At 37.9% G+C, this 22,991-nt stretch overlaps 1 protein-coding gene across 2 annotated transcripts in view; it reads left to right on the top strand.

Moving 5' to 3' along the window:
* Positions 1-22,991, top strand: part of cep112 (centrosomal protein 112) — a 531,702-nt gene that overhangs the window by 317,043 nt on the left and 191,668 nt on the right. For both annotated transcript variants that reach the window (XM_073026401.1, XM_073026402.1), the window contains exons 19-20: positions 8,944-9,051; positions 11,342-11,524. In XM_073026401.1, coding sequence (XP_072882502.1) covers positions 8,944-9,051; positions 11,342-11,524 — 291 coding nt within the window. The remainder of the gene's footprint in view (positions 1-8,943; positions 9,052-11,341; positions 11,525-22,991) is intronic.

A 22,991-nucleotide genomic window follows, 5' to 3' on the forward strand; every position in this document is an offset into this window, starting at 1 on the left:
GAAATGAATGTGTCAAGGAAGTGAAGTATGTGCAGTTAAAATTACGCCTGAGAAAGTGCTCAGGAAGCTTAATGGTTTGAGGGCAGATAATTCTCCTGGACCTGATGGAATGCACCCTTGGGTTCTGAAGGAAGTAGCTGGGGAGATTGTGGAGGCATTAACAATGATCTTTCAAGAATCGATTGATTCTGGAATTGTACCAGATTACTGGAAAATTGAAAATGTTACTCTGCTATTTAAGAAGGGTAGGAGGCAGCAGAAAGGAAACTATAGACCTATTAGCCTGACATCAGTGGTTGGGAAGTTGTTGGAATCGATTGTTGGGGATGAGATTATGGAGTACCTGGAGGCACATGACAAGATAGGCCAAAGCCAGCATGGTTTCCTGAAAGGAAAATCCTGCCTGACTAACCTACTGCAATTTTTTGAGGAAATTATAAGCTGGGCAGACAAAGGAGATGCATTAAATGTGGTGTACTTGGATTTTCAGAAGGCCTTTGACAAGGTGCTGCACATGAGGCTGCTTACCAAGATAAGAGCCCATGGAATTACAGGGGAGTTACTAGCATGGGTGAGCATTGGCTGATCGGCAGAAAACAGAGAGTGAAAATAAAAGGATCCTATTTTGACTGGCTGCCGGTTGCCAATGGAGTTCTACAGGGTTTGGTGTTATGACCACAGCTTTTTTATGATGTATGTCAATGATTTGGACTATGGGATTAATGGATTTGTGGCTAAATTTGCCGATGATTCAAAGATAGGTGGAGGAGCGGGTAGTGTTGAGGAAACAGAGTGCCTGCAGAGAGACTTAGATAGTTTAGGTGAATGGGCAAAAAAGTGGCAAATGAAATACAATGTTGGAAAGTGTATGGTCATTCACCTTGGTGGAAGAAGTAAACGGGCAGACTATTATTTAGATGGGGAGAGAATTCAAAATGCAGAGATGCAAAGGGACTTGGGAGTCCTTGTGCAAGATAGCCTAAAGGTAAACCTCCAGGTTGAGTCGGTGGTGAAGAAGGCAGATGCAATGTTAGCATTCATTTCTAGATGTTTTGAATATAAGAGCAAGGATGTGATGTTGAGGCTCTATAAGGCACTCGTGAGACCATACTTAGAGTATTGTGTGCAGTTTTGGTCTCCTTATTTTAGAAAAGATATACTGTTACTGGAGAGGATTCAGAGAAGATTCACGAGAATGATTCCAGAAATGAAATGGTTACCATATGAGGAACGTCTGGCAGCTCTTGGGCTGTATTCCCTGGAGTTCAGGAGAATGAGGAGGGATCTCATAGAAACATTCCAATTGTTAAAAGGCCTGAACAGATTAGATATGGCAAAGTTATTTCTCATGGTAGGGAAGTCCAGGACAAGAGGGGACTACTTCAGGATTGAAGGACATCCATTTAGAACAGAGATGCTGAGAAATTACTTTAGTAAATCTGTGAAATTTGTTGCTACAAGCGGCTGTGGAGGCCAAGCCATTGTGTGCATTTAAGGCAGAGATAGATCAGTTCTTGATTAGCCAGGGCCGCAAGCGGTATGGGGAGAAGGCAGGGGAGTGGGGTTGACTGGAAGAATTGGATCAGCCCATGATTGAATGGTGGAGCAGATTCGATGGGCCGAATAGCCTGCTTCTACTCCTATATTTCATGGTCCAGAGGCCAGCCTGATGGACAAAGAGCAGCTGCAGCAACTAAAGCAGCACATCATCAACAGCCTGGATAACATCAACAAGACCATGTTACAGAGGAATTCAAATTTTCTAAGATGCATGTACAGATGACACTCAAAGACACTTGTGACCAGACCATCAGTAACACTGCATGGTCCTTATCAACTGGACAGAAATGGACTCCACCTGGTGCAGTGCAGCAAACAACAGCAGTCCTTAGGCATAGAGACATTGTGGAGCAAGTCTCACAGGGCAGGGGTGGCTTTGGTCTGGCAGCAAGTGAACCCACCTGGCACAAGGCCACAATTCCAGAGTAAAGGAAGATGATTGTTGAGGAAGTACAGTGACAAGAAGAGTCAGGCAGAGTGCAAACGCTGTCTCCCTGGCTAAGCAGGGGAATCGGATGGATGCAGTGGGAAAGTATTGAGAGGAGCAAAGTCAGCTGGAAGGACATATGGGAGATAGAAGCAAACAGACTTAATTTTCTCATCAGAGCTATATATGATGTATTTCCCTCTCATAAAAACCTTCACTAGTGTTTCGGTGAGGACCCAACTTGTATCCTGTGCCCAATTCCAGCAACCCTCAAGCTATCCTGGCAAGCTGGAAAACCAGCTTCACACAAGGCATATACACATGGCATCACAACCAGGACTCAAAGAGTCTGGCAGTTGCAATCAAGTCCAACAAGATAATAACCAACTCCTTGACCCCTGGGATGACTAACGCTCTGACACCTGCAGCATTTGTCCAGGAGGGAGCAAAAAGACCAGCTAATCTCCCTCTTAAGCCAGAAACAGGACAGATGAACATTACCTGTAACTGGAAAATGCTTGCAAATGTCAATAAACATCTCACCTTTCCATCAGAAATTGCTACCACCAACCTTAAGCCAGACTTAAGACCACAATTCTACCTTGGTTCAGGTGATAGAAATTATAGATTAGTATGTGATCTCACCCTGAAGCTGAGTTTCCATTAAAGCCAGAATATTAATGAAATCTTCCACAATAAGATAGTGTCATGAAGAATACAGGCAAATAGACTGCTCTGGGTGTCTTTTTTAGCAGTAGGACAGTTGAGAGGCCATAGAAGGACACTTGGTAAGTTTCATCCTCCTTGGGTGCAATGATTGGGCAGAGCAGAGAGAATGCTGAAAGCAGTTGATTGGTTTTGTGCTATAAGGAGGCCAGAGGAAGCAGTGCATGGATCCAAAAGAAAGAATTCAGCATTTCTAGCTCCTGTTCATTTTCAAGTTCTAGAATTTAGTGTTTCCTTACTAACAACGTTTTCTAACCTTAATTTTCAACATTCTGTTACATACACATTAGTGTCGTTCTTTTACTTATGAGAAGGATAAGAAATAAACATACCAGATGACAGCATTAATTATAATAGCATTATAATTGTAATAGCAAGACTATTATTGACATTAATTCAGTGGTTATTTTGGCAAAATTGCTTTATGCTAAGAATGTCTGTAGACTGCAATAACAAAGGCATCAACAGCTGCACTACAATAGCAAGGGGTGCAGGCTTAATGTTCCATTTATCCAAGGCTCTTCACCACCCCTCACCCCACTGTGTTATAAGGATGGAAAATCAGATGAACTGCTAGCAGCTAGTTCAGAGTGTCCGTGTTAAAGTTATGTAAATGAAAGGCAAAATAGCCATCAAGCTAAAGGAACTACTGCTTGTACTAAGATTCTTCATCTTTCTTCTTACTGTATGAATCAATACAGTTTTATACTAATGGATAAGAAGAACTGCAAAATGGATGAATGCCAAGGAAAAAATTCTTCCAAGATTTGCCAAGTGCATCAACGGATGCATTTGAAAATGGAACATTAACAGTAACTAAGGCAAATCTATCCCTTTCATTTTGTGCTTGACCTAAAAGACATCTTCCCCTATCCGCATCCCCTGCCTTTGAAAAGTCTAACTTCATAACCTTTGGTTGATACTGTATTGTGCTGAGAGAATGTTGTACTCTTCAGAATTGTTGTCTCAAGTAAAATGGCAGACTGAGGTAAATGAAAAAGGTCCCATTTCTGAAGGAAGAGCAGTGTTTCCCAAGGTGTCCAAATCAATTATCCCTCAACCAGAATAATTTTCAAAATAAATATTTCCCCTGTTGCTGTTGTGTACATGCCAGTTAGCTGTTGCACTTCCAACAAAATACCGTCCACTTAAAATAAAATCCTTATTAGCTGTAAGGGGTTTTGCTATTTCCTGAAGTCATGTGATATAAGAACATGTACTTCCCCCTTTTGAACACTCTTGGGATGGCAGAGCAAAACTGAATAATTGAATTTGTTCACAGGAGCCTTCTCTTTGTGCAGCCATGGTGTTACACATGGCTTTTTCGTTAAGTTGAGGGATCAGAAGAATCATATCAACCCTAAGGGTGCTTGATGTCTGTAGCCTCAGCAACACAGTACTTCCAGCCTGTTTTTTTCTTTCATTGCACCTTATGCTCATCCTGAAATCACACTGAAAGTTGACCGTGTAATTACTCTGAAAGTGTGCATTGCATATTCTGTGCAGCTCCATTGGTTCCTACGGACAAGTTCATCTTGCCAAAGGAAAAAAAATTACTACAAATCAGGAAACACTCTTGCAAGGAATTTAGTTTTCCACTGTTACTAATTGATCCCAGCACTGATGCATAAGAATAGATTGTTTCCAAATGACATGCTTTGAAGTGAGGAGAACTATGTAGTTGAACACAGTAACTTTCAGACCAGCAAATAAATCTGTTTGATAGTTAACAGTCACACTTGTCACCTGCTCTCTTGTCATCATAGTTTGTGTTTGGAGTTAACCGAGAAATTTAATAGTTTAAGATTTATTAGAAATTAAAGTGCAGTATGATGAAGTGAGTACCAATTAATGGAGTAAGCTTGTTTTGATCAGGCATACTTACTCCAGTGGTCCTTGGCAGAGCATACAGTAACTATTAACATGTTCTTTCCCAGCACACAATGCAGCGCCATCTGGTGAATATATAAGTGAGAAAAAGCAATAAGATAAACAGGATTTATCAAATCAGAAAGGTTTTTTGCTGGAAAATATTTACTTTTGGGAAATGTAGTGGTTAGGCTTTTCAATTTCAGATACACCAACTGTTGATTTTTCACATTTTGTTCACAGATCAGAAGCTTATATTTTCCATTCTGGCTTTTTGGTGGGAGTTGAGAAGTGGTGGAATAATTACAGCATCGGGTGGGGCATATTTTAAGGGGCTCAAACTCAAGGTGCATATTTTTGATTTATTCAGCTATTTTCAGCTGTTTGGATGATGCCGGAAGAGATTTGCAGAATATCAGCTTTCAATTACAAAAGCCCTGCAAGAAATTTATATGTTTTAATGGGATCACTGCTCGTTCTTCTAAACTAAGCCATTTTGCTTAATCTCTTCTTGCAGGACAAACCCAGCATCTGAGGGATCTCTCTGGTGAACCTTCACTGCACTCTCTCCATCACAAGTATATCCTGTAGGTAGGCAGATGAACATAGACAATTTTCCAGGTGCAGAGTTACCAGGACCCTAAATAATTACAAAAGTGCACTTAAATCTTCTAGAAATAAAGACCAAAGTCATTGTGAAGGCAGGGCACTATACATTGTTTATACTGATTTTAGTAAGGTCATATATAATCTATGGTCTTGTCCTGCATTATATTTTCCCTTTCTTTACCAGAGCTGTGCATCCTCTGTTGAATACATAAATGCGCCCAATTTGTAGTATTACTGCTTTTTTTTTGGCATTGTTGTGCTCTTTTTCCTTTGATCTAATATAATATTTAACTTCTTTTAATAGTCACAGCTGGACCATTTTTGTCTTGTTGTTTTTACCCTAAAAGGACAGATTTTATTCATAAATTATGTGTGAATTCTTTAAATGTTAGCCATTGCTTGTTTACTGTCATACCTTTCATAGTAGTTTCCCAATCTATTACAGAGATTGAAAATACTCTGATTTCTCAACATCCTGATCAGAACCATAGACAAAAGAACATAAATAATAGGAGTATACTGTCTGGTCCTTTGAGCTTTTTCTGTCATACATTGAGAATTATGGCTGATCTTCTACCTCAGCATGATTTTTCATCCCTTGATTTCATGCATTCGATTCCTTTACAAAATCAATTTGAAGGTGACTCAGGTAATAATCCAGAGATTATTACCCTTGTAGTTATACTTTTAAATTTCAGTCTACATATTTATATTACTTTGGTAAAACCTACTTCTTTATTCCATCTATGTGGGCCTTGATAATTGGATCTTTCCTCTCTGTTTGCAAGTTCCTCTTCAGCCTCAAAGAAATGTCCTGAATCCAGGCCACACAGATCATGGCCCTATGGAATGTTTTTATGACCTGAACAATACTATTTTTTCTTATTTTTGCATTCCTTTTCATTCTCTAAACTCGAATGGCTTCTTGTACCACAGACGTTTTCATCTACCCTGCAGTCTCTTCTTACATAACTATTGTACAAAAGCAAGGGCTGAGGCTGCTACCACACCACCTATGACAGACATATTCTGACTAATTATACCATAGTGAGCCCAAGTACTATGACTGCTTCCTGGAAAAATCATCCACCCAACTTCTTGCTGAAGGATCTCAGCCCAAAACATCGACTGTACTCTTTTCTGTAGATGCTACCCGGTCTGATGAGTTTTGTGTGTGTTGCTTGGATTTCCAGCACCTGTAGATTTTTATTTTGTTTCCCTGCTGTCTGATGCTTTGGTGCAATTGAAACTGAGAATCCATCTCATCATCTCTAAGGTGAAATTCCTTGAGCTGTAGACATTGAAGATGTGGTTGCCATGGGTTCAATTAGTTCTATTATCTGCCACATACTACAGCTTCAACACATTACCTGCCTTGCCATTCTAAAAATAACATTTAATTTAATCCATGTAATTAATTCTGTCATCATTGTTCCAAGCTCACTGAAGTTCTTTATTCCTTGCTTTTTCATGAGTAGGATAAAACACTGCTCAATTGTTTCAGATGAGAGCAGAGCAGGCAGTCTGTATTTTCTGGAGTTGTATTGATGTCATTAACACGGCAATATTGGTGCACTTTGTCATTTGGCATCCAAACCAACCTGCTTGCTCTTGGGTCCCAGGGGTTTGACCGTGTTGATTCAATTCTGCTTGGGAGGCAAACTTGTCTGATAAGTTTATCAATTTTTTATAGCTCCAGTGGATTCCACTATTGAAATTTTATTTTTGTTTAATTCAGAGATACAGTATGGCATTGGGCTATTGAGCCCATGCCGTCCAGTTATAACCATGTGTCCAGCTAACCCATACATCTTTGGAATGTGGGAGGTAACTGGAGCACCCAGAGGAAACTCAGCTGGTTATGGGAAGAATGTACAAACCCCTTACAAATAATGGCAGAATTGAACCTGGTTTGGTGGTGCTACAGCAGTGTTATGCTTACTGCTATGCTACCATGATATCGGAAGTTTGATAATACTTCTTTAAACTAATTCAGATAGTCTGATCTGTTATTTACAATATTTCACAGACCTTTGCTTTAGTTCCTGGTTGGCAGTTGCTTGAACAGCAAGGTTGATTTCCCTACCCTTACAGAATATTGTCCATTTTGATCTTGGATGCTGGTTGCACTTTCGATGGTCAAGTAGGACAGTGGATAAACTCAAATTTGTATGAAAGGAAACATATATCAGAGGAAGTCATTTTTAGAGGCCATTAACTTTCAGTGATAAACCTTTAAAATCAGTTATTGTCATTGGCTCTCACAGAGTTGTTATTGTTGTGACAAAGTTTAGAATTTTATACGGTATATGTCTGGTGGAATACCAAAGACCTCAACCAATTAAATAATAAAAGTCTGCATTTTTAGGCTATAGTGGAACTACACATAGTGTTGTGATTGTTTTGCCTTTGCAAGGGGAAGTGGTAGTAGTGATATCAAACCTACTGCATCAAAGCACCCCTCTTATAGGCTGATAGTGACTGGTAATTGATATTCTTACTAAGCTGCTTCAATAGAACTTATATTGTCTAATAGAGAAGAATTAATGCAAATGGACTTTAATGTGAGGGAGGAAAGAGTGGATGCATTGAAACCTCTTAACACTGCTGGAGAGTTTGGCCAGCGATTTCTTTATGTGGTTGAAGAAATTTTGGTTTGGAAATGCAGTTGGTTATGCATGGATTGAGAGTGATTTACTTAATTACTGTTAGTATTTGTTTCCTTGTGGTCATCAGTTTTTCTCTCCAAAAGAAAACTACTATCAGTCAGTCTGAAGGAAAGGTTCACCCTTCCTAATGCCTTTATTTAGAGCTACCGTGGGATTAGTGATGCCCATCTTCACCTGTAAAACACTGAATCACTCTTATGGATCTCTGCTTTGCAGTCACCCCATTTCCTCACCTCTCTATACTGATTATTTTCCCTTTACACTCTCAAGGGCTCAACCCAAAAGATCAACCATCTCTTTACCTCCACAAATGTTGTTTATCACATTGAATTCCTCCATTTTCCAGCACCTGCAGTTTCTATGTCTCAATAGATTTAGATCATTAAATCTTGCTTACTCTAAATCTGTCTCTTAAGTGTATTTAAGGACTTGGTACACTGATGAAACAAAAACTGGGTACATTTTCAGAATTTTATCGATCTTAAATGTCATTCTCCAGATCTGTTTGATCTGGAATAGGAGAGTTTCCTGACATCTTAAGCATACAGTACCTGTAATGCCAATGCCAGTGTTAATGAGAAGTCATTGTATGTGCCCTACTTGACTGGTTTGTTTTTAACCCAGGCACAAAGTCTTGGAACTATCTGTTACCAACTCCATAATGGGTTAACCAGCTGCTTTGATGGTTTCAGTTTTCACTCTATAATTCATATTGCTCAGATCAGTCTGCTGATGGCTTGGGGACAGAATCAGTAACTGGAGGAGGCCTTTATGCAAAGGAAAATGGCAAATGTATTTGAAGTTTCCTTCTGATCTTGATTTGACTGATTTACTTTGTCATCATTTTTTAAAACTTTGTTCTTCTTAAATTTAGTATTTTTTAACTCCTTCTGATGTTCTCGCAAGGATGTTTCTTGATTTTGTTTAAACAGAAAGCACAAGCAGCTACTCAAATACAATCACAATCTAATTCCATCCTGGATTCACTTTGTTAAAGCTGTATTTGGTGTGGTGAAATAGTTATAGATTTTTGTCTCTATGACTACAGTGTCAAATCAAAAATTCCTTTTTTGCATTTTTTAGATGGAGAAGGTTGAGGCAGATCTGAGTAGATCAAAATCTGTCCGAGAGAAGCAATCAAAAGAATTCTCTTGGCAGTTGGAAGAACTCAAGCAGCGATATGAACAACAGGTATATATAATCAGATGCATTTAGACTTTTATGGAAACATTGATTGTTGTATTTTCAGCAAGTGCTTTGAATAATTTTATTTCATTAAAGGTTCAGTGTGAAACAGTAGTGATTTTGGTCTGTCACATTTTCTGTACTTACAGTCATTCTGCCAGCAATCTTGAGAATCAAGAATATTAGGATTCAAATGAACATAGCAGAATATAAAATGGGAATCAAATGAATAAGTATGTTGTGGAGTGGCCAGAAATACTGCATTCAGTAGGACTTGAGGGAAAAAATATGGCAGCCACCATCTTGTTGCCATTTAAGGAGGATGCCTGGGGAGAAATGAAAGGAAGGAAACAATGTAGAATTGCAGATCATTACACTGCTTATAGAGAAGTGGGAAGGAATTCAAGTTGCTGAACAAGCCAGCAAAGAGACAAATTCTGTGCATCAGCATAGGTGAAGAAAATGGAACAATGATTCTTGGCTCACCCTCCTTTAGTGTACAGTGATGAATGTAGGATGAAGAATCGGGTGGGTGTGAAAGGGAGAAAAAGGAAGAAGATGCAATTTTACTTAACAGAATATAAATTAGAAATTTATGTATTATTAATTAACAGTAACTATTAATGTTCTTCCAGTATATCTGCATTGTTGTAAACTGGGAGACAGTTTTGCTTTAAAATTGCAAACACTTATTTCCCTTCACTGACACAAACAAAAATCTGAATCTCAAAGTGTTTGATGCAGTTGCTTTTCCTTTTGTCTTGTACCATCGGCTTATTCCCTCTTTAATTTTTTAAGCATTTTCCCTTTCTGAAATAATAAATAATTGAAATAAGTGGAACCAGTTTGTGAATGTAAGCAATATTGTATCAGTTCCATAAAGGGCAATAAAAACTAAACTGATGAATATTAGAGTAGGATTCCACAATGCGGGTGTGTAATGTAGGGATACACTCGTAAAATCATGGTAAAACAGCAAATCTTGACTTTATTGTTTGCATGCAGAGGGGTGGGAAGCGAAGCATTACCATTCTCAGGGCTGACTGTTTTTGGTTAAATGTGTAAAAGAAAGCTGGAATCGAGGCGGCCTTATAGTAGAATTTATTAATTGGTTTCAGTTTGAAAGTTGCCTAAGGGTTAAGTGCTCTTAGAATGCCCTGCGCATGTAGAAGCATTTGAGACTGATCTAGCCATCAGCTGTTAGACAAGAGAATGTCTGCTTAAAACAAGCTTATCTTTTGGTCCGATCGCCATCTCGACGAAAATCAACCAAAACTGAAGAAAAATGTAAGTGACTGCTCCTAGCAGCTGTGTGGCCTGGCATTTGCTGGAAATCTGGCATCCTGCAGGTCCCTATTCATCACCTGCTTCAAAGCCAGCCTAGCTGCCTATAGTCAGAAGGCCAGGTAGGGTGCCATTGTGCACAGTCTGGGAGGATTAGTATCACAGCAGTGGAGAGTAGGCCTCAGTTTCATAGTACCATTCAAACCTAGTGAGAAGAGCTGAGGATTGGCCAAGGTCACAGTATCCAGCTTGGTAGGGACTGAGAATAGAATATTGGGAAATAGACTGCTTTATGTGTAATCATACCGAGCCACCAGCACAGCAGGCGTCCTGCTGAACACGTAAGTCTGTTTATTTCAGAATCACGTAGCTGACAGCGAGATAATGCTCCGGCTTTCATGTAAAAACGACTGTAAATTGGTTGATTTTGTCTGCACGGAATTGGAACTGCAGAATCCCGTAACCTGCTGATTTTTCCACAAAAACAAAATCCGAATTCCATTCTGTAAAGATTTAAGGGAGGAAAAAACCTTTGTGCGAATTTTCATTGAAACGTCATTTCTGATTTGAATAGCTGCAGAAATCGGCATCTTATGGTTCACATAGTAAAGATAGATTTTACAGTTTTATAGAAATAAGGTGTTGGGCCTTGTTATTCTTATAATGAAGAAAAGCACCAACATATTGATATAATGTAAATCATGACTTCTGCAAGAGATATTGATAAATTTATTGTTTCTCTGTTCAGTTTGTAAAAGTGATTTGGGAGGGGTGGAGTGGATTGAGCACTCGGTGTACAAAGAGCAAATTCAATTGAGCTTTAACACCTACAGAAGAGTCTGAGCACAATGACGTAGAAATTTTTGTTTTGCATTGGGGTAATAAAAAGCAAATTTTTGACACATTGATCAATTTAAGAGGAATTAGGAGGGGGGGAAATGCAGCAGAAGGATTGTTGTCATGGTAACAGTGATGTGGTATTGATGAACAGTACTCTTCCTCATCCAATCAGATAGTCGAATTGAAGCTGGAGCATGAGCAGGAGAAGACGCACCTATTCCAGCAACACAACGCGGAAAAAGACAGCCTGGTCCGAGAGCACGAACGTGAGATAGATAACTTGGAGAAGCAGCTTCGCGCCGCCATAGTAGAGCATGAAAACCAGACTCAGGAATGGAGGAAGCGAGACTCGCAGGTGAAAATGGCTGACATGGTTTTATTTTGTTTATTTTGCTAAATAAAAACAATCTTAATTTGAATGTTTGCAAGTGATACAATACGTTTTTGGGAACATTGGAATTGTATGCTTGATCGCCGATTTAGTGAGGGGCGTGCAACCCTTCGCGTACAAGTCTTCTATTGCCAGATAGGGATAAATAAAGCTTAATCTGCAGAAACGGCAGGTTGCCAGCTTTAAAATGTCCCCTGATGCGACACAATTTGGCCTTTCACTTTCACCTGGAGTCACGGTTCCATTAGTTCAAATTTCTTCTGTAAACTGGAAATCGCATTCGGTCTTTGTGATGCGTGTAAGTCAAATGTTCGTGTTTTATCGTTTATTTTTATTTTGCACTGTGGGAAGCCTCACATCATTTTTTTATTCCCACCACTCCCTCCCCAAAATCCCTCATTTTTGCACTACTGGATGTCCTGTCTGTGAGCGTTCTTGAATTTGTGAGGTTTAGGCACTCTGCTCTCCCCCTAGAGGTTTTTTGTTGTTTTTTATTCGCAATCCTTGAACTTAACAATCCCTGTTGGATGCCACTTGACAGAATAACCCCCAGCTGTGGACACATTTGAATCATCAAACTTACGGATGAAATGTGCATTGTCAGCATGGAAAATGATTTAGATTAGTTCTGAGCTTTTTTATAAAAAAACTTCCAAATGTGTTGTGTTTTTGAGCTGTAAACCCAAACTCTATCAGCAGGAAGGAAAGAGGCCTGTTTGAAACTACAGCAGAAAGATTAAAGGAATGCGGTGAGATAAAACCTGGTGTCTGCATCACCAGCAAGGACGGTAAAACTGGCACAAAAAAATCCAAAATGATATTAAGATATTGGTCTGATGTTTGAAGGATATTTATTTCAAGAATTTGAGTCAGAGACAAATGAATGTGTCAAATGCATCCTAAAATATTTTAATATTCCCATAATCATTGACTCCATTATGGCAGAAAAGCAATAAAAATAGGCTAAGTCATTCAACGCCCTGAAATGTGGACAATGAGGTTGCTTTGTTTTGATCAGCAATAATGAGTTGGCGCTCTTAAAATGGTGCCTGTTCATCCTACATGAAGGCAACTATACTGCTTGGCATATTACCTTGCTATTTCAAATGGAATTTCATTTTAGAAGAGAAAAATAAAGGATCCTTCGTTTCATGGCCCACGATCGTTTGATACGGAACACGGGCATGCAACAGATTTCAACAAAAGGATAAAACCCAGGGCGTTTTTGGAGCCGTGCTGAGCAATTGCTTTACGTGGGCAGAGAGACATGAAGCATGTGAAGAGTCTTGGGTTCTGTACTCATTTTCCCATGATAGCTTTCTCAATTGATTTTTTTGCATGCAGTTGATCTTTTTATTCAGCGTTTACAGAATACGACTCCTCAAAGAACTGTGCCTTTAATTTAAAGATGACTACAGCGCATGAGTGAATTTTTCTAACAATTTTTGCTTGAATCATTTAAGCTTAGCAAACCTTTGGTTCTATCCATTCCAGTCTAAGATGGTCCAATAGAGTTGCTAACTTCCATCATTTGTAAATAGACTGTTTTCAAAAGGTTGAATATTTCCCAAGTCATCTCTGTCCCCAACATCGTTCCAAACAAAATGCATTGGTGGGCAGGAATCAAAAACAGTGATGAAATGTTGGGGAAATCAATAAATTTTGAGGAGTATCGTGTGAAATATTGAGTGAAGTATACTTGAGTGAAGTATATTCTGAACTATTAAACGAATTAAAATGGTTAATAGGAAAAGCAATGTTATTATAAAGGGAACATACTGTGAAGCCAAGTAATTTCATTTGGAAAGGAGTCATAGATGGTTTGTGAAAAGTATGTAAAATTATGAGGAAATTCTATTCCATTCTATCAGTGAACTGATGATCATTATTGCCTGGGATTACATCTCAACTCTTTCTTGGCTGAACGAGGCTAGCGGAGCTGAGGTAAAGGAGGTATGCTGTTTCCAGAGTGTGCATGCAAATGCCATTAGCTTTTGGTTTTGCGTTGCCTCGCCATGAAAAATAATTGTACATGACTTAATATAATTTCATTAATCCTATTAAAACACTATTGTTTAATTCAAGTGAGAGTATGTAAAAAAGAAATCATGGTTACTTCTGTTTTCCCACTAGAATTGAATGGTATGTGGAAATAATTGAGAAATCCAGGATTTACGGTATTTATTTGATATTCAGTTATAATCTAATACTCAGGTAGGTGATGAAGAATAACCTCAGTTCATTAACCTTAATTGAAGAATACCAGAATAATGTCCTCGTGCATTTATTTAAGAAGAATTTGAAAGCGTAGTTGGAAAATGCTTAAGGTGGCAATGAAAAGCAGTAATGAACTGAGGAACTTGCTAGATGTTCGTTCCTAGCAAAGACTGAATATTGCTTGATTTTTAATATTGTAAGTAATTGTTTTTGAAATGCAAAAAAATCCAGATTCTAGAAATCTGAAATAAAAACAAATAATGCTGGGACTATTCATTAGATCTAGGAGTATTCAGTAGATCTGACAGCCTCTATGGAGAAAAGCAAATTTATTTTAAAAATCAGTCTTATTTACCAGTTTTACAAATGTGCAATTGCCTTTGCTCATGTTGGTATAAAACAATTTAAACTAATTTTATTTAATAATATAGTAAATAAGAAGATATTTTACTCACAGAGCCTTATTTCATGAGATGATCTTCATTTCATACTGGTCGTTTGAGCAGATGAAGGATGGATTGTTACTATGCACATGATGTCAAGAAAATTTAAAATGTTTTTCTTTGATGCTATCCTTGTTGGTTCAGACATCTGCTTTTAGTACAAATCCCAAAGATTTCAAACTAGGATGAAATTGCATCAAATAATCACTCCTGACCTGCAGATAGAACACGATTACTGATCCTTTTAAATTCAAACCAAATATTATTTGGAATTGTAATTACATGAATGTTCCAGAAATAAAAGCTGCAAATTGTGGATTTGGTCAGTGTTAGGTAGTGTGGAGAGGTAATGTTTCAGGCTAATGACCGTTCAACATTTCTATTGAAAAATTATTGACCTCATATGTTACCTTTTCCTCTCTCCCCATATAATGCAACACCTGCTGATAACTTACAGCATTTTCAGTTCTTATTTTAGATTTCCAGCATGAGTTGTGATTTTGTTAAGCATTTATGTGAGACTAGAGAGCCTGTATCCATACCTGAATTCAGTAACGAGTGGATCTGCAATGAGTAGTTTGCATCAAGTTGACACATTCTGGTGCCATCTTTTCCCCAATAGCCCCACAACTACAACATGAAACACAATGGAATGCATTTTAGGGTATGCAGTCACCAAATTGAAACAGGACAAGTAAGAGCAAGAAGAGTAACAAAAAAGAAATGTGGACAAGCATGGCGTAACTCCAAAATATTAATTATTAGTGTCAATAACTAAAAAAGCACATGCACAATGGCATGAATTGCTGAACAACAGTACTTGACTCCAGGCACCATCACTTGAATCTCCAGAAGAAGAGGGAAGTGTGAAGTGCAGCAGTCTGCTGATCCTACACTGACGGAGTTGGTCTTTGTCTCTCTGTGGCAGTCTTCAGCGGTTGGATTATGAAGGCTTATTCCATCAGCTGCTGTGCATGACGGACTGCCCCTATCAGAGATAACAAGCTGCAAAATATTCATTTTAGAAAACATACTTTTATCACCTCGTAAAGCCATGTTTCAATCAGTTGTGATTTTCAATGATCTATGTAATTAACAGTGTACTTGAAACAGCAAGGTATTTCCAAATGGCAGAAGAAATGTTGTTCATCCATGCTGTTACTGCTAGGCGGAATTCTTTCATAATCAGAAAAATGAACCATGGGCTCTATTGTTAATGACATTTGGAATTTCACTATCCTGTCATGTCTTATGACATCTTCATAGGGAAATTGTATCCAAATCCTGCTGAACTGGGATATCACGTTATCTGCACAGTAAGTCAGAGCATCCTGCACTCTTAAGTCCTACATGCTTTTTTTAACACCTGGAAGCTTCTGGAAGTGGATAGTGTGGCAAGAGCATTTGGGACCCTGGTGAATATCGTCACCTTCGCTCTGTGGAGTTAAAGGATTAAGAAAAATGAAATGAACAAATGAGAATGAGGATTTAACATAGTTGGTCAATATGAATCAAATCATGTATACAGAGGAAAAGTAACATTGGAATGAGAGAGAAGAAACAGAGAAAGGAAAATTAAGAGACAATGTTAAAAGTTTAATTCTCTTACTCATCCAAGAATGAGACAATTTCACCAGTTGCCTTTCTGGATTGTAACCTTTACATTAAAACTTTGTCAGCTTGTTAAAACAATTCTTACTTTGTGGAAAACCAACTCTATTTTTGTGGTGATTTAAGTGGACAATCTACATGAAAATCCTGTAGGTTCCTAAAAGTAGTGTGAATGTTAAAGACAAGATGCAGTTATTGAAAGCAATAAATGCAGTGTCACATCTTACAAGGTAAACACACAATGTTGTCTGAAACTGGGAGATTGAAGTGGGGGTGAAGGAGAGCATTTTTTTTAATCTGCCCTGATAGTTGATTTGGAAATCTTGGAAACATACATCATGGCTAACATGGATAAAGTACGGTGAAAATAGAAAATGTTGGAAACACTCAATAGGTCAGGTGGCATCTGTGGAATAAGAACAGAGCTAATGTCTCAGGCGAAAGACTCTTCATTAGGAGGATTTGATCGAAGAGACTTTGACCTGATATGTTAACTGTTTTCTTTCACTGGTGCTGCCTGACCCACAGGTGCTTCCAGCAGATTCTGCTTTGGTTTCATATTTCCAGCATTCGTGGGTTCATTGTAGGAAACAGGTTCAAAAGGAGTAAGACCCAATTGTTAGTACATGTACACGATGTGGTACATTTGCACAAAGATGACTGTTGGAAGCTGGTTCTGTAACTTGAAGGTAAACAGCTAATTAGAAAATAAAGGCTGAAAATTGAAGTTGCTGGGAATCCAAAATAAAAACAGATTCCAATGGAAGTCTTCAACTTGAACGTTAGCTCTATTTCTCTTTCCATAGATGCTTCTTGATTTGGTGAGTGATTCCAGCATTTATGCTTTCATACAATTGGGACACCATTAGCAGAAAGGCTCATCAATTTTTCCCTCAGCCTTGTTATTGTCTGTATTAGCAATGATCTGTAATATAAGCAGACCTGCTGTGCACATTTTTATCAAATTAATATGTAATTCTTTTTGGTCAACACTTATTTTCTCTCTCATTGAATACAAATAGCAGGACAAAATAGCTTTCAATGTCATCAGTCTCTTGGATTTCTCAAAGTGGAAGAGCCTTTGATGGCAGCTGTGAAACTGAGCTACAGTGCCTGCCCTGTGGTAATAGATAGCTTAAAATTCTGTTAGTAGTTTATGAAAAATGAATATATATACGTAAATCCTTCAAGGGTTTTATGGTTGTAATTTTTAAGTTGCAACTCAAATATAACTTGCAGACTTTCTGTATGATAAGCAAAAAGGGAGCTAGTTGGATATTTACCCATCATGGTATGGTAAATGGAATATTGGGTAACGTGTTGGCAGCCATCTGATTTGACTTCTCACCAATCTGTTGGGTACTGTGCACTGTATTAACTGGCTGACACTTTCTGCTGAGAATGATGTACTGCTGTCCTCAAAAGGTGTGCCCCTAATTGTCATTATGGAAAACTCAAGGTTCTTTATGGAGGAATGTCTCCATTTAGCTGAGTGCAAAACAAAGCACTTTGGTGACTGCTGCTTTATAGTGTAACCACGGATTTTTATTTCCTGCTTCCATGTTTATTTTTCCAGAGTCTCGTTATATGCCAGATGCTTGCCGTGAGGCATTTGATGTAGGATCTGTCAAACATCCAAGGAATTGAGAGTTTTTGTTCCTAAAATACACCATCAAATTGTGTGAAGAGTAAGGAAGGGGCAGGAATACTGCTCAGATTTGCCATAATGCTAATGCAACAGGAAAGTGATTTAATGTATAGATGTGAAATACTGACTTGCTAATGGAAGGTAATCAGAGGTTCAATACAATGGAAGGTCATGAGAGGTTAGATATGAAGACAGATTTTACCAGTGGATGACTCTATCTCACATATTACGCTAACAGTTATCAATTATAATTCCATGAATTACACATCTTTATAAATCTCTATGTGTTGTTACATAAGGAATTATGAAGTTTTTTTGAGGCCATATTCACAGATGTATAAAGGCATTTGTGTGACTATCTGTTGAATAAATACCTTCTTTCAACAGAATAGAAAAATGTTTAAATGTGAATTACATTGGGTCAGGGGAATGAAATTCTAATGATGGCTATTACTGAATTATCTGTGAGTTTATTTATTATGGTGCAATGCTGTGGTGCACCTCTCCTTATGAATTTGTGGATGGAACAAGCAGCTAAATGGAGTTTTGAAGTTTGTTGCTTTTCCTAGGTATTTGCAGATCAAAAGTAAGATTCTCTTATCAGCTGTTTTCTCTGAATTTCCAAACAGAAGTGTGAGGGAATGCATATTTCTAACAGTGTGGCTGACTGTATCATTCAACTGACTTCAAAATGTTCTCTAGACTCAACTGTTGCAAATTTTTATTTCATTCACAACCCTCTCTTTGATACTTAATTCTTGAATTTTTATAGTCACACAGGAAAGTATATTTCTTTGTTATTATGATCGCCATATTAGTATAATTGTCATAACTTTCTCCTGAACTATGACAAGTCGTTTTCTGTGCCATAGCTTTTTCAGTATTATACTAATCTGAGATGAATGTAGTATTTCCTGGGATATCTCCATTCCACTAAGAAGATGATCTGAGACAACCTTCCCATGCCTGGGTGCATTACACTTCGGATGAAGATATATATGCTGCCATCAAATATCAGCAGAAGTCAATATCCAATGGCAGTTTGCATTTTGTGGAACCTATTCTTTCTCAATTTTGTTTTGGTTGATCTTTAAACATTTTTAACATACCAAATCTAACCTTGATATCCTCTGTAAGGTGTAGCCTGCTTTAGACTCTCAATTTTCATCTTGTTTTTGATCAATCTGTTAGTTAAATAGAATTATATAGAATAGCATATATATAATGTACAGTAGTAATTATAAAGTGATAGGATACCAGTTTGCAAAATATTCTTTTTGCTGCAGTGATTCAATGGAACACAAAAACAGGAAAATGCATAATCTGACAGACTGAAACACAGGAATGTCTGAAACAGCTTAATTCATTTGAAGCTGGCTTGTTCCTCAGGAAGGCCCTTAATGGAACTTCTTGCTGCGTTTCTGATTAGCATCTTCAAAGCCACTGACAGCTGTCAGCCTTTGAAGCACAATCAGAAATATTAGCCAGTTTTTATTTCTTCGTAACTATTTTTAATTAAAGCTGTTACATGGAGAAGATACTTCTGGTTTAAATGATGCAGTCCTTTCATTGAGTCATACAAATGCAATTGAAATAATTTATCGGGAATCAAAGCAGTAAGTTTAAAGGCAAAGATTTGACTGACGTGAACCTCAGACCAGATGGGGCTTTATGATGAAAAAGGTTTAATCCCAGACCTGGAATAGTTTCCATCAGTGGAACAGTACAAAGCAATTCACATATTGCTTGCTAGAAATGATCTTATGCACAGTGATTTTCTCAAGACTTGCAAATGTGGCATTAGCTAATATTCAGAGAGATGCTTTCCTTTCATCCACCTGAGACTTAAGATTGCAGTACAGTTTTCGAATAGAAAATGAGAACTGTAACACCGATATAAGGTTCAGCTTCTAATTTGTATTCACTCTACATGTCACTGCAGGATGTGCACACACAGGACAACCCGTTCATGTAGTTATTAAGCCAGAAACACTTCTAACTAGCTTCTTCACATTTCAGAAAATAAATTAATGATAGCTCGGATAGTTCTGAAATAATCATTATCAGTCCTTGGCCTATAGATACGTTATGTTCTGTAAGAGTTCTCCTTAAACCACTGCAAAATATTTAATAATGTGAACAATAGTATATAAAGTCAATATGCCTTTCATCTATCACTTTGAAAAAATGTTGCAAAGGTATTGCTGTTCAATTTACTCTCTTATCCTGAAGAAATACTGTTCTGGGATCTTTACAATACATGCACCTGTCCCAATACAGGACATCAATATCAATTGAAACACTGAAGTAATGTCCCTGGATTGACTGTGTGAGTGATTAGCACCACTTTTCATAATAATTAATAACTAATCAGTAAGCCATGATTAAATGCTTTTCTGCTTCAAATTGACTGCATACACTTTCAAAAGCATTGTCATTTTCTGTCCTGCTGTTGTGAAATTAATTGAAAAATTCTTTTTTTATAAATTGAAGCTCTAAAAACACACCTCTACCATGTTTTAAGGAAAGATCTAGTGAAGGTGTTTTCAGCCCCACACAGCTGGTTAGAACGTGCACATTTTAGAATTCTTCATAATACTCTGACATTTTTATTTTGCCCCCAGAAATGTGGGTTGAGTTCTTCTCAGTTTTGTTTTGCTATTTCCCTTTATTCATAAGAATAGCTCAATTCTGTATAGCAGCTACATACACATTCTGTGCATACTGATGTTCTGGCACAGTGCATACCTATTTATCTTCACACCTGTCCCAGCATCTTCCAAAGAAATATCCAGTCTCTCCAACCTTCAGCAAGAACATTTCACATGGTGTCCTGTAATGCCAGAGAAATATGTTAATGGAACTGTGGAACTTCAATAAACACATGACAAGCTGATAATATTCAGCAGATCAGACAGCAGGTGTGAAGAGAAAATAAATGCTTCAGATTGATGGTAATTCATCAGAATGGAATTGCTAATACTGTCTTTACTCCTGGTTCATGGAGAAGAGTGGTTGCATAGTTGTTAGCATAATGCTATTACAGTGTAGGCAACCTGGGTTCAAATCTGCCAATGTCTGTAAGAGGTTTGTAGTTCTCCCTGTGACCGTCTGGTTATTCTGTGGGTGCTCCGGTTTCCTCCCATAACCCCAAGCCATACAGGTTAGTAGATTACATGGGTGTAATTGGGCACTGCAGGTTTGTTGGGCCAGAAAGGCCTGTTACTGTGCTGTATCTCTAAATAAAGATAACTAAAAATAATATTTTAGAATTAACTTATTAAGAAAGAAAGCTTGAGAAAGTTTGTAAGCTGGTGTACTTTATTTCTTCTGCCACCCCAAGAAATATCTAAGAAGCTTTTTGTCAATGCATCATATCCAGTCAAATCATTCATAGGCATGTACACTATAAATTTTAAGATAATATCCATGAATGCCCCTTGGTTCTAACAGGGAACTTGACTCCATTAGTTGCTTTCATTTGTATCAAGATGAAACTGAACATTAGTGGAGTAAAATCTTTGAAAGATTATTGAGAATAGTGTTACTAACAACACTCTAGTGATTGTGGACATTTATCACTGATTCTTCTTTGTCACAAGGTTCAAATCCTGGTCTTTATTGATCTAACGTCATTTTAGGAATGCTGTCATCAAACAGACCAAAGTGTTTAATATGAAGCCCTATCACTGTATTTTCAACAGAAATTTGGAGCAATAAATGCCAGACTTGATGTGATACTTACATCTAAAAATATTTTCTTTCCATTCTTATTCTTTTAAACATCCTAAGACAATCAACAGTGACTTGTTTCCACTCCATTTTTATAAGTACCAGGGTAGCTAATGAGACCAGTGGTGGAACTGTGTACTCTTTCACACATGGGACAGGAGTTGGCTGATGGGCCAAGTAATTAGGAAGTTTGTGAGGTGGCATGTTCTTTTTAATGCTTACACTAGGCTTTTGTGTCCTTGAGATACATGACCTTGAAGTTTTTAACACCATTCTGAATGCACCTTCTGCACCTCGAATGATCTTCGACCAAAGGCTTCCCAGCAGTCAGTAGATGTTTCACTTTAAAGAAGCTTTGAGCACATTCTTGAATCTTTATCTGTGTCCACTGATAATTTGCTCCTACAACAAAGCTCAAAATACAATGTATTTTTCAGAGGCCTAGTTTCTGGCATGTGAACAAAGTGAAGAAATGGATATTTGAAGATCAAGACTTCAGACCCAGTGCAAAATCATAGTTCAATGGTCAAGAGTGGTCTAGGCCCTTCTAAATCTTTTTGAGACCTGGTATACCTCTGGCAAGCATTGGGAAAATACCACTAAGAATGTTTCTCCAAAACCCTCCCAAACTCACTGGATGAGTAAGGGAGTCAACTTCATCATCTTCCAACAAGCCAACATCCATAGCATTGAACAGCTAGCATTTCTAAAAGGAAAATTGATGTCACAAATCTCACTTGCAGGCTGCCCCCAGCACAATATTCAGACTGTGTTGGTTGTTGACACAAATGACTCATTTCACTGTAAGTTTCGAGGTACTTTGAAAAATAAAGCTTATCTTCTAAAATAATGGATCTCCCCTATTATATGAAAATCAGGTTGACTTCACTCAGGAAAGGGAGGTTAGGAAAACACACCAGTCCTCATCAAGGAGTCAGCAGTGGAAAAGGTGAGCAAGCTTCACGTTTCTGGGACCACCCAGCACGTGCCATCTTCTTATTGCTACCATCAGGAACAAGGTACAGGAGCCTAAGGATGCACACCCAATGTTTCAGGAACAGCTTCTTCTCTGCCATCAGAAATTTGAACGGCCAATGAACACTGCCTTACTATTTCCATTCTTTTAATGCGATTTATTTTTTATATATTTCTTATTTTAACTAATGGTAATTTTGATATATTCCACTGTACTGCTGCTGCAAAACAACAAATATCCTGGCATGCAGTATATCCGTGATAATAAACCTGATTCCGATTACAGTCTTGTACATTACATTTACGGGCAAAGTTATCGGGCGATTCTAAGCTTTTTGTGGACGATGTCTTCCAGGTGGCTTTGGAAGCCTTTAATATTGCAATCTTGTTTTGAATTATTATGAGATAGGTCTCTCTCAGATACTGACCTTCTTGCTTTCATGTGAACGTCATTAACTTATTTATCTTTATTTGAAAGAATTTTTGCAGGGCAGAAATGCCCAAAGGAATCTGACCATTGACAAGTATTAACATTTTCATTCCTCATTCTCATTTTAAAAAGGCAGCTGGAAGCTGCAGAAATCAAATTTCAAAATTTCTGTTGAAATATCTCACAAAATTAACCCTATGTTCCAACTGATATGACAGTCTCTAATGCCGAAGTATGTATTTCTGTTATTGTTTAACACAAATATCCATGTTTCAACTATTGCCCAGCCTTCAACAGAGCAAGTCTGCTTCTGACTATTTGCCTTTTTTATTATGAAGTGTTGTGAACTTGGAAGTAATATAAGTTAGTGAGCAG

The sequence above is a fragment of the Hemitrygon akajei genome, chromosome 22, assembly GCF_048418815.1.
Source record: "Hemitrygon akajei chromosome 22, sHemAka1.3, whole genome shotgun sequence".
Classification (NCBI taxonomy): domain Eukaryota; kingdom Metazoa; phylum Chordata; class Chondrichthyes; order Myliobatiformes; family Dasyatidae; genus Hemitrygon; species Hemitrygon akajei.